Source organism: Cebus imitator, unplaced genomic scaffold (genome assembly GCF_001604975.1).
Source record: "Cebus imitator isolate Cc_AM_T3 unplaced genomic scaffold, Cebus_imitator-1.0 Scaffold123, whole genome shotgun sequence".
Classification (NCBI taxonomy): Eukaryota; Metazoa; Chordata; class Mammalia; order Primates; family Cebidae; genus Cebus; species Cebus imitator.
In genome coordinates, this window is record NW_016107438.1 from 3,810,315 (window position 1) to 3,822,645 (window position 12,331).

Below are 12,331 nucleotides of genomic sequence, written 5' to 3' on the forward strand. Positions count from 1 at the left end.
GGTACTCTGCCTTCAGCCACGCTTTCTGTCTTTGTTCTTGGTCCTTGGTGCTCTCCCTCATCATTGTTTGCAGATTGTCCTGAGGAGTCACAGATCCGGTCCCAAATCCACCTGCCCCCAACATACAGAGCAGCCAACTCTTTAGTGTCTCACTCCAAAATGCTGAGACAGCCAAGCCTCAAGAGTCAACGCAGCCTGGGTGTGGTGGCTCATGTCTGTAATCCCAACACTTTGGGAGGACAAGGAGGGTGGATCACTTGAGGTCAGGAGTTCAAGATCAGCCTGGCCAACATGGCGAAACCCCATCTCTACTAAAAATACAAAAATTAGCCAGGCATGGTCGTGGGCTCCTGTAATCCCAGCTACTTGGGAGGCTGAGGCAGGAGAATTGCTTGAACCTGGGAGACAAAGGTTGCAGTAAGCTGAGATTGCACCACTGCACTCCAGCTTGGACAACAGAGCAAGACTCCGTCTCAAAAAAAAAAAAAAAAAAAAAAAAATTCTTAACCCTTAGTGACCTTAATTTCCATAGACATTAGAAAGTAAGCATTTGTAGGCCAGGCATGGTGGCTCATGCCTGTAATCCCAGCACTTTGGGAGGCCAGGGAGGGCAGATCACGAGGTCAAGTGATCGAGACCATCCTGGCCAACATAGTGAAACCCCATCTCTACTAAAAATACAAAAATTAGGTGGATGTGGTGGCATGCGCCTGGAATCTTAGCTACTTGGAAGGCTGAGGCAGGAGAATCACTTGAACCCAGGAGGCGGAGATTGCAGTGAGCTGAGATTGCACCACTGCACTCCAGCCTGGCAACAAAGTGAGACACTGTCTCATTAAAAAAAAAAAAAAAGTAAGCATTTGTGAATTGTGTGTCACACCAGTAATCTGTAGACTGGTAAATCTATGAACTGTAATTTCTAAAGCATGAGCTTTCTCGTAGTACAATTTGTCAGTGTGGCACAGAGCACGTTTATCAATGGTCCAGAATGTCTTTAGTCTCTCTGTAATAGCAAACTGTAAAGGAGGCAACATTTCATTTATATCCTTTTAGGTTTTTTGTTTGTTTGTTTTGCGAGGCCTGAAAACTAAATTGTTGTTTGTACAGATTTCCCTCCTCCTCAACTTTCTATTCTTGATAATAAGAGTGTTAAAACCTTCTGGTGGTTGAGCGTGGTGGCTCATGCCTATAATCCAAGCACTTTGGGTGGCTGAGGTGGGTGGATCACTTGACCTCAGGATTTCAAGACCAGCCTGGGCAACATGGTGAAACCCCATCTCTACTAAAAATAGAAAAATTAGCTGAATGTGGTGGCTCATACCTGTAGTCCCAGATACTTGTGGGAGCTGAAGCAGGATTGCTTGAGCCCAGGAGGCGGAGGCTACAGTGAGCCGAGATCTTGCCACTGCACTCCAGGGTAAGTGATAGAGTGAGACCCTGTTTCAAAAAAATAAAACCTTCTGGTATAGGAAGGACATCTTTTACAAGGGAGTTTTACCTTACTTACATTCGATTAACTCACTTCTTTTCTTTTTTTTTTTTTTTTTTGAGATAGAGTCTCACTCTGTCACCCAGGTTAGAGTGTAGTGGGTGGTGCAATCTTGGAACCTCTGCCTCCAGGGTTCAAGTGATTCTCCTGCCTCAGCCTCCCAAGTAGCTGGGACTACAGGCATCCGCCACCATGCCTGGCTAATTTTTATATTTTCAGTGGAGACAGGGTTTTACTATATTAACCAGGCTGGTCTTGAACTCCTGACCCTGTAACTCACTTATTTTCAACACTTACGCTTGGATTGTCTATAAAGATGAGATAATAAACAACTAGTCATCATTTTGTTTTTCTTGCTGACAAATTTTGTAATATAAAGACAACCTAAGCTTATTTTCCCAGTAAACCTAGATAGGATATCATGCATCTGTATGATATTTAATCCCAAAAACTATGAAAACATGTATGTCTTAATCAAATCAACAATATTCTTATTTGCCAAAGATTACCCAAGTCAGGTAAGCTACAAAAGTATTCGAGGTAGTTCTTAATTTTCTGAGAGAATACTTCATTTATATAAACACTTATTTTTCTTAAAACCAGCAAAATAGAGCTCTTTTATAATTTAATTTTAAAACATTAAAAGGAGATAGAAACTATCATACCTATATTATACATATATAAATGTAAACAGCAACAGATCTTATAGCTTTCATTTAAATATTTTAGCCGTGTGCCAGGTACAATAATATAAAACTCCTGAATTTATTAAAGAAGATTTGGATCCAAATTGTTCTTCTGTCCAGTGGAACGAGATTTCTTGCCTAGATGGCTAAAGATTTTGAATGAGATTTGTGAAGGGACTTAAGTTTTTTTTGTTTGATTTCTGTAAGGAACCTTATAAAGAAGCAATTTTATTCATTTAATCTTTTAGATGGCTCTGTGTACCAATTACAGAATGCAGCCCATTGCTTTTGGGGCATTTTTGAACCTTTCTTTTCTAATGCACCTCGCAAGTGAACAATTTTATCTAGGTCAAAACTTTCCCACTGTGGCCACTGTATCTCTTAAGTTATCCTCAGCAAAGTTAAATCATTTTTCCAAAAATACACATGTTCCTCATAATTTTTGTTCATGAAGTTAGCCACTGTCCCAGAAGGTGGAGTCTCAGACTCCTGGAGCCCCAGACTCCTTAGATTTGGAGGAACTCGCTTTCAAAAGGCACCTGCCTGAGGCTTCTAACTAGATCCACTCCAGTTAATGATCAGATCTGATTTGCTCTTGGACCCAGTCCTGTCTAAGAATTGTTCAAATGAACTTGGAGAACTCAAAACACAAATTCCTGAAGCGTGGAATCTGAGATGGAAATCATGCATGACCTCCAGTTGCTGCAAGAGAACAACTGGCACAGTGTACCCTGTCAGGTACCTTTACTTGGTCACTCAATAGTCCTGAGTGGCACTGGATTTCTACTTCAGATCCCACTTCTGACACCAATCTATTAAAAGAAAAGCTTTAGACACATTTAAGGTAGCAGAGTTTATTTGAAAAAAGAAGCCATTCATGAATTGGGCAGCATCCTAAGCCAGTAAAGGCTGAAAGAACTCCACCTAACTATGTGGTCAAGTAGTACTTACAGATAGAAAAAAAGGTGACATATAGAAATAGCCTGATTTACAACTTGGCATTTGCCTTATCTGGACAGGTCTGTGCAGTTTGCAGTCTGTGATTGGCTGAAAGCTCAGTTGCAGTGATTGGCTGAGACTCAGCTACTTGTTACAAGAAACTCTCAAGTTAGGTTTCTTTACATATTAAGTTGGGTTTCAGTTCACTATGTAAGGAGGAAGCTTTAGGCCAAATTGAACTTAATACCTCCAGCTTGAAAGACAAAACCAAACCAAATCAACAAAGAAATACAAAAAAGAAAATTCAAAGACTTATGTGCATGTATAACTTTGATAAAAATAAAAATGATAATTATTTAAATTGGCAATTGAAAAATAGGTAGTTATATCTTCAGGTAACAGATGTCTCTGGGTGGATAGGATTGTGAGTGGTTTTTCTTGTTGATATTTTCTGAGCAGCTCTAAAAAACATCTAATGCTTTGCAAAAAAGGTAAGAAATAGGTTAGTACATTGGTGGCCTGGGAGGAAGCAATCTCAGTAAAACATGTGTTTATTAATGAATGTATTCCCCCATCCCCTTCCAAAAAAGCTCATAGGTGTAGTTATAGTCGAAGGTAAGAGGCAGTCTTGTCAGGACCAGTAAAGTAGCCAACCATACTGATTTGCCCAAGACCAAGCAGTTTCCCAAGACACTGGACTTTCCGTGCTAAAACCAGAGAAGTCCCACCCATATGGGAGAGTTGGTCACTCTAGTCTATGTTATTTGCAAAGACTCCCCATTTCCCTTAGTTCCTATGAGTCTCACATCTACCCAGTGAGGTACAGGTGGGTCAGTGGATGGTCACCTCCATTTCAAAGGAGAGGCAACCAAGGCTCAGGGAAACTCATCTCTGGCCCAGGAACGGCCTTGAGAGAAAGTGGTCTTTTAAGCTATGTGCATATATCACTTTGATAAAATTAAAACTTAGTTTTAAAAATGAGTAAGAATCCAGAATAATAGAAAATGAGCCTTGGAGGGATGGGCTGCAAAGGACCGTAGGGTAACATGGCAGCAGTTTTGCAGGTGTGGACAACCATCAAAACTCACTGAATTATACACTTGAAATAGGTGCAGTTTTTGTTGCTCTTAAATTATGCCTCAAGTAGAGAGAAAGAGAAAATATAAGGAAACGGGGGCAGTCATGGCATCCTTGGAGAACGCACACTTGGGACCACGACTGCTCATTCGTATATCTGGTCTCTCTTCTCCTCACCTGTCTTCCACTCCACCCGTCTCTGTCTCTGATGGAACATCTCTCTAGCTAAGCCATCTTCCTCGAGAGAGCCCAGTTCTCTGCGGGGCTGCCACAGCACTGAACTGTTCTCTCTGTCCCCAGGACTCCAACCTGTCTGTGCACACAGACAACCCGGACCTCACTCCCTGCTTCCAGAACTCCCTGCTGGCCTGGGTGCCCTGCATCTACCTGTGGGTGGCCCTGCCCTGCTACCTGCTCTACCTGCGGCATCACGGTCGTGGCTACATCACCCTCTCCCACCTGTCCAGGCTCAAGACGGTCAGTGGCTCAGGGCTCTCCTCCCAGTGGGGCTGGGTCCTGGGGATTCTGCTTTTATTTTATTATTTTATTTATTTTGAGACAGAGTCTCTCTCTGTCGCCCAGGTCGGAATGCAGTGGCACAATCTTGGCCCACTGCAACCTCTACCTTCTGGGTTCAAGCGATTCTCCTGCCTCAGCCTCCTGAGTAGCTGGGATTACAGACATGTGCAACCACGCCCAGCTAATTTTTGCATTTTTGGTAGAGACGGGGTTTCACCATGTTAGCCAAGCTGGTCTCGAACTCCTGACTTCAGGTGATCTGCCTGCCTCAGCCTCCCAAAGTGCTGGAATTACAGGCATGAGCCACCACCATGCCTGGCTAAGATTCTGCTTTCAGCGAGGCCCTCTCCCACCTCCTCAGCTGGACTAGGTTCCCCAGTCTCACCTCCCCTGCAGCTTGGGGCCATGGCAGTCTGACAGCTGGGAATATATACAGCAGCTGGCATATTCCCAGCTTGCGAAAGTTTGAGCAGGTTCACCAACACTCTCCCCATCCCCACCAAGCTTTGGCCAGCTCCATTCCCAGACCTCAGTGCCAGGCCCAGGCAGGCCTAGTGGATTCTGCTGGCTTCCCCTCCCAGTGAGAACTATCCTTGCCTCTGGGGATGGAGAGTCCAACCTGTCCTGTCTTCCAGGTCCTGGGTGTCCTGCTGTGGTGCGTCTCCTGGGCGGACCTCTTTTACTCCTTCCATGGCCTGGTCCATGGCCGGGCCCCTGCCCCTGTTTTCTTTGTCACCCCGCTGGTGGTGGGCGTCACCATGGTCAGTGTGGGCCCTGGGAAAGTAGGTGGGGGGGGGGGTCTGCAGTGGGTTGTGGACTGTGATAAGGAAACTGAGGGCTCTGGGGAGAGGGCTGCACTTGTTGGGAATGGGAAGAAGGGGGTGGCCCCAGAAACTTCTGGTCATGTGGGATGGGGAGAAAGGAGGCAGGTCTAGATGTGTGTGCTCTGCCCGGGCCTGCCCCGCCTGCCCTCCCTGCACAGCTGCTGGCCACCCTGCTGATCCAGTATGAGCGGCTACAGGGGGTCCAGTCGTCAGGGGTCCTCATTATCTTCTGGTTCCTGTGTGTGGTCTGCGCCATCATCCCCTTCCGCTCCAAGATCCTTTCAGCCAAGGCAGAGGTAAGGTGCGGGGAGAGGGGAATCTGCCAGGTTTAGCCTTGGAAAGGAGGGTGATCTCAGCGTTCAAAGTCACTGCTGGGTCCCAGGTGCCTCCCCGAGGCCCACCCCACCCCCACCCCTACTCCCAGGACCTCTTTGCTGTTCCATCTGTTGTTCTCCACTTGCCACACTTCTACCTGGAAGCAGGCTGAGGAGGGGGCACCAGCATCACACAGGAATGAGCAGAGATGCCACCACTGTGGCACCGTCATGTGAGGGGAGGGGGCTGTTCCATGGTGCCCACCACCAAGAGCAATGTCTGACACGGGTGTCAGTCGGGGCCCGTGGAATGTGCATGTATGCAGACACACGTGAAGAACTCTGGTTTACCTAGAGGACCCATTAGCATGTTCTCTTCCTTCTCCCCACCTCCCTCAGTTCCTGGCCTTCCTCTTGATCTTCAGCGGCGGTGGTGTTGGGCTGGTGGGATGGAACACGGGGGGCCCATCTAGCGCCTCCCATTTCTCCATCTCAGCGGAAAGCAGGCAAGGAGAGGAGCTAAGAACATAAGCCCTGAACCACCCACTTGCTCCCCATGTGGGCTTGGGAGGGTCGCTGAAGCCATTGGAGCCTCATTTCCTTAACTGCAGAAAGGGCATCACGGGCTGTCCTGCCTGTAGGCTGATGTCCCGTTAGACAAGGTCATGTATGTAAGGTGCTGGCCCCACACCTGGCACAGGTGCCACACCTGGTCCTCGCTGAACCACAGCCCCCTTGTGATCCTTCCCCATCTCTTAGAGTCCTTTGGGAGGAGACTGGAAGCCCCTGGGTGCTACCTCCTGCCCTAGAGGAGCCTGATGCCCCAAGGGACTCCACAGGGCAGGGGCTGCAGGCCTGGGCTTTTCCAGAGCTGCTGACGCCCCTCCACTCTCCCACGCAGGGCGAGATCTCGGATCCCTTCCGCTTCACCACCTTCTACGTCTACTTTGCCCTGGTACTCTGCGCCCTCGTCTTGGCCTGCTTCAGGGAGAAACCTCCATTTTTCTCTGCAAAGAATATCGACCCTGTGAGTTTGCCATGGAGGGTGTGGGGGTTCCACAGCGCAGTCCTCAGCCCAGCTCTAACCAGCAGCCCCCAACCCCTCCAGCTCCTTTCCAAGGGGGAGAGAGGTCATCTCCACAATCTGTAAACTGGGGCTTGGAGCAGGAAGGCACAAGGGTCCCCTCCATGTCCCTATCTGCTTTGAGAGGGTGGTGGGCACTTCTGATCCCCCATCCTATTATGATTCCCCCATCCTATTCTCTCACGTTCTAGAACCCTTACCCCGAGACCAGCGCTGGCTTCCTCTCCCGCCTGTTTTTCTGGTGGTTCACAAAGTGAGTTGGCTCTTCCACCAGCCCGGGCCAGAGGGAGGGGAGGGACAGAAGGTGGGAGGGACAGAAGGTGAGATGGAGGAAGGGGAGCAGGCCAGCAGTTAGGGATCTGGCTGGCTGCCTACCCACCTCCCACCCCAGTGACCACAGGGCCGGGACCAGAGAGGGTAGGGAAGCAGTCTGGGAGTGGGGCTGAATGCAGAGGCCTGGCCTGGCCCAGCACTGCCCCCAGGCTACAGGCCAGCCCTGCATCTGACAGGCTGTGGGGACAGACCCCAGCAGCTGGAAGGAGACTGTCATTAGTTTGAAGCTCTTCTGTTTGGGATAAAGTTGCAGCCCGTCATCTCCTTGGCTGCCCCTCAGAGCGGCGTGAGCAAGATAATTGTGTCTGTGACCTGAGTGACAGCTCATTAACCTCACAGCACCGAGGAAGCACCCAAGGCTGGGGCCAAATTCCCCAGGCCTTGTCCTCACCCAGGGCCCCAGCCAGCATGGATTCCATCACCAGGGCCTGGGGTGGGGAGGAGATGGGGCACCCGGGGAGAAAGAGAAGGGGGTAGCGGTAGGAACTTGGGAAGGAGAGGCAGTGACCTCCAGCCCGTTCACTGAGGGAATGAAGGAGACACCTTTCTTAGTCACAGGGCCCAAAAGAGACCCTCCTTTCCGGAGACCTGGGGCCCTGGAGACACTGGCCCTTGGCCCCAGGCTGCTAAATTCTGACCCTCTGTGGGGCTGCCTGCCTGCCTTCACCTCCCCACAGGCTGGCCATCCATGGCTACCGGCATCCCCTGGAGGAGAAGGACCTCTGGTCCCTGAAGGAGGAGGACAGATCCCAGATGGTGGTGCAGCAGCTGCTGGAGGCGTGGAGGAAGCAGCAGAAGCAGACGGCGCGGTGAGGCCCTCCTGCTGCCCACAGCCCACCACCCAGCCCCTTTGCTTACCCCAGGTCTCCTGCAGATGACGCTGGTAGGCCTGGGAGGGTGGCATTGCTGGGCAGCAGAGCAGGACCAGATGACTTCTTGGCAGCCTCAGCACCGTTCTATGGAAATCTTAGGCCTGGACGGGACTAGTTCTCCCGCTCAGGGGGGGAGGGCAGGAGAATTGTTGGCACTCTGGAGCACCTACTCCATCCCAGGTCCCATCCTAAGCATGTAGATGACCTCACCTAATTTTTCAACAGCCCTATGGGGTAGGTTCTAGTGTCCCTGTGTTACAGACGGGGACACTGGGGCCAGGTGTGGTGGCTCATACCTAAAATCCCAGCACTTTGGGACATCAAGGCAGGCAGATTGCTTGAGTCCAGGAGTTCAAGGCAAGCCTGGTCAATATAGTGAGACCTTGTCTCCACAAAAATAGAAACAAAATGAGCCGGGTGTGGTGGCATGCACCTGCAGTCCCAGCTGTTTGAGAGGCTGAGGTGGGAGGATTGTCTGAGAAGAGGTCAAGGCTGCAGTGAGCTGAGATTGTGCCACTGTATTCCAGTCTGGGCAACGGAGTGAGACCTTAACAGCAACAAAAACAGATGGGGACGCCGAAGCACAGAATTTTAATAGAGGACCTCCCACGGTCCCCAAGTTGGTGGTGGCAGAGCTGGAATCCACACACAGCCAGCTGGCCCCGGAGGGCCTGCTCTTATCACTGCACTACCCTGCCTGCCTGCCTGCCAGGGCAGATGCCAGGGCCAGCAGCCAGCACACCTCTGCCAATCCTGCCTCTTCCTGTCCGGAGGCAGGGGCTGAATGCAATGATCTTCCCCTGAGGGGTCTTCCCACTGGCAGCCTCCCATCAAGGACCCACAAACCTGTCTCTGGCCAACTGCCTCACCAAGAGAGCTGGGCTCAGCATCACCCTTCCCCACCCAACTCTGCCCCCAGGATTGAGCGCCCCCCCCTCCCATCCACAATCCAGTTCAGTGTTTGCTCAGCCAAGAACGCCCAGTTATCAGTAGCTATTGGAGGAACCTAGGCTTGGGCATGCTTAGCAGTATCCTGGCTTTCATGGCTTGGAGCCTCCAGGAAGACCTATGGGCCCCCAGTCTGCCTGCTGCACCCCCCTCTCTGTCCCTTCCTGTTCAGCTGCCCAGTGGCCAGACCACCAGCCATCCTTGATCTTATCTCCCCTCCCTCATGGCATCCTCCCTGGAGCCAGCCCTGGAGAGGCAGGGAGAGGGCCAGACACGGGGGCGGCAGGGGTAGCTGGGTTTCAGAGTCCTTGTAGTAGCCGTCTGGCCACCCCTTCCGATGCCCTCTGGCAGCTAAGGACAGAGTCACTTGTGCATTTCTCACGCTGTCTGTCCCCATCCCAGCTCCGAGAGCCAAAACAGCTCCTGCCTCCGCCTCACTCCTAGCCAGCCCAGCCTGGCTCTTGGCCTCCTGTGGCCCTTATGCCCATTCCTAACCCACCGCTTCTTCCTCCCTGGACCAGACACAAGGCTGCAGCAGCGCCAGGGGAAATAGCCTCCAGCGAGGACGAGGTGCTGCTGGGGGCCCGGCTCAGGCCCCGACAACCCTCCTTCCTGCAGGCGCTGCTGACCACCTTCGGCTCCAGCTTGCTCATCAGCACCTGCTTCAAGCTCATCCAGGACCTGCTCTCCTTCATCAACCCGCAGCTGCTCAGGTCTCTCCACACTCTGGCTCACTACAGCCCTACCCGGGGCAGCGGGGCTGGCTGGCTGTCCCAGAGGGTTGGGACCAGAGGAAGGAATAATGTACAGGGGAAAGAACCCCAGACCAGGAACCAGAGGGGCTAGCTCCACTGCCTGTGTGCCCTTGGCAAGTGGCCTTGCCTGACTTGTTTCCCCACTCACGTTCAGCTTATCACTGCTGTACACATGCTACGTGCCAGGCATCGTGGTGGATGCGTTAACAAGCATTGGGTCTTTAAACCTTTCCAACAATCCTATGCAGAATTGCCCCATTCCCGTGTCACAAATGAGAAGGCAGGAACTCGGAGAGGTGAAGTGACTTGGCCAAGGGCATCCAGAGCGAAGAAGGCATTGGGTCTGAGTCCAGGGCTCCGAGCTCCGACTGCCGCGCTCTGTCCCCCGCGTCAGGCTCTGACGCCTGTCTCTGGAGTAGCTTGGACTAAAAAGAGTGGCTCTCTCAGATGAGGCAGCGGGAAGGAGAGCTGCCTTGTAACTGAGCCCCTACCTTCTTGCCCCTCCGTGTATGCTTTAATCTGTTCAGCAAACACTTACTGAACCTCCAGGGTACCAGAATGATGCTAGACGCTAGGGATACAGAGGGCAATAGGATAAAGTCTTGAGGTCTTACGGGAGAAACCAACGCGTACATCAGTTAGAATTCAGTGGGGGCAGAAGTGTTCTCAGGTGTCTGGAAAACCCTGGGAGGGCAAAGCAGCCAGCCTGACATGGAGCAGGGAGCACTCACTGGCTCAGGAGGCCGACAAATTTAGAGGGACAAGTAGGGGAAGAATGAGGGAAAAGTTCAGCCTCAGCTTAGTCACAAAGCCCTGAAACAGCATGACTCAGGTGTTTCTGAGTGTCGGAGGAAATGGCAACGAGCGGGAGGGGCAGGAAAACAGAGAGAGGGAGAGCTAAGGATATCCGTGAAAGATCTGAGCCAGGGAGGGGCATCTGGCTTCAAGGATCTCCTGCTAGGAGTGTGGGGGATGTAAGGCAGGGTGGCTGGATGGAAGTGGGCCAACCCGGTCAGACAGAGTCCAGGCCAGGAATGAGATAAGCATTCAGGAGCTATTCGGGAGATGGGTATGTGCGCCAGAGAGACAAAGGCGTGCCAGGCAACCTGGGTCCTGGCCTGGGTAACTAGAGGATGATGGATCTTTTGCTGAGATGATGGGCTCAGTGGGAGGAGGAGGCCGGGCGTGGGGCAAGGTGGTGGATGGCGTCTTGTCACGTTGGGCCAGTAGTGCTGGTTGGCCCTCCAAGGGGAGATTCCCAGCTAGCTAGAGGTCAAACTCTTGAGCCCAAGAGTTTGAGACCAGCCAGAGCAACATAGCAAGACCCTAAAAAGTGAAAATATTAGCCAGGCATGGTGGCATATGCCTAGAGTCCAGCTACTCAAGAGGCTGAGGTGGGAAGACTGCTTGAGCCCAAGAGGTTGAGGCTGCAGTGAGCCGTGGTGGCGCCACAGTACTGTCGCCTAGGTGACAGAGAGAGATCCTGTCTCCAAAAAAAAAAAAGGAGAGAGAGAGAGAGACCAGTCACTGGGCTGGGGCCACTGGGGCCCACGCTACTCCAATATGACCTCACCAAATGAGGCCATGTTCACAGGTACCAGGGGTTGGGAGCCGGACGTTTCTTTTTGGGAGGCACACCTCAAGCTATCACAGAAGGGGAGGCCTGGCTATGATTACGCCTGGAGGGCTCCACGGGGTGGAGAGGAGCGTGTCCCAACAATGAAGAGACCCGGTCGTGTCAGTAGGGGAAGGTGCAGAGCTTCCAGTAGAGGTGGCCGGGGTGAAGCTCAGCGGCAAAGGGGGCAACAGCCCGGCAAGCTCCGGAAGAGGCAGAGGAAGGCCGGGCTTAGGGGCAGGGGCAGCCAGCCTCCCACCGCCTGAGCACCAGAGAAAGAGGACAAGCCACTAGACGAGATGGCAGTGTGTGGGTGGCAGGGAGTTCTCAATGGGTGGCTAAGCGGGAAGGCAGGTAGCTGCTGAGAGGGGTGGGGCCTGGAACAGGCCTGAAGGCAAAAGAAGAGAGGTGAGGAAGGCCCCAGGAACAGAGGCGGATCAGGGACCCAGAGAAAGTCGCTGGGCAGTGCTGGGGCTGCTGAGGTTGGAAAGGTAGATTGAGCGGTGAGAGTCTTTGTGGTCATGTGGCAGAATCCGGAGTCCTCAGCAGCCTAGGAGAAGGAGCAGGAAAGTCCAATCAATGGAAACATGGCATTTCTTCCTGCCATGTGGTTCAGGAGGTAAGAAGGCAGGCAGGTGAGGCACGAAGCAGGGTCCATGGTGGATAGGGAAGGAGGTGAAGGCAGAATGGAGCCAGAAGGTCATGGTCTTGAGGCAGCACTGGGCTGACCCTCCCCGGCCCAGAAGGTGGAGGGGGTGGAGGTTTCAGAGGCTGGGGGTGCAGTGGAGGCTGCAGGTAAAAGTGGAGGGCAGCAGAGGAGGGAGCAGCTGTGGGGGGAGCACTCCCCACCTCTCCCCTGTCTCCTCCCCACCTCAC

The 12,331-nt window shown here is 52.2% G+C and overlaps 1 protein-coding gene across 3 annotated transcripts in view; it reads left to right on the forward strand.

Annotated features, from left to right (window-relative positions):
• ABCC3 (ATP binding cassette subfamily C member 3) overlaps positions 1-12,331 on the forward strand; it is a 53,891-nt gene that overhangs the window by 12,496 nt on the left and 29,064 nt on the right. The window contains exons 2-8 of one of the 3 annotated variants that reach the window (XR_005202088.1): positions 4,492-4,668; positions 5,346-5,471; positions 5,693-5,830; positions 6,750-6,875; positions 7,124-7,185; positions 7,943-8,074; positions 9,607-9,798. Coding sequence is in view for 2 of the 3 variants with exons in the window: in XM_017540165.2 (XP_017395654.1) it covers positions 4,492-4,668; positions 5,346-5,471; positions 5,693-5,830; positions 6,750-6,875; positions 7,124-7,185; positions 7,943-8,074; positions 9,607-9,800 (955 nt within the window). In the remaining variant the exon portion in view is untranslated. Of the gene's footprint in view, positions 1-4,491; positions 4,669-5,345; positions 5,831-6,749; positions 6,876-7,123; positions 7,186-7,942; positions 8,075-9,606; positions 9,801-12,331 lie in introns of those variants that run through there. The other 2 variants (XM_017540165.2, XM_017540166.2) reach the window with 2 other exon arrangements.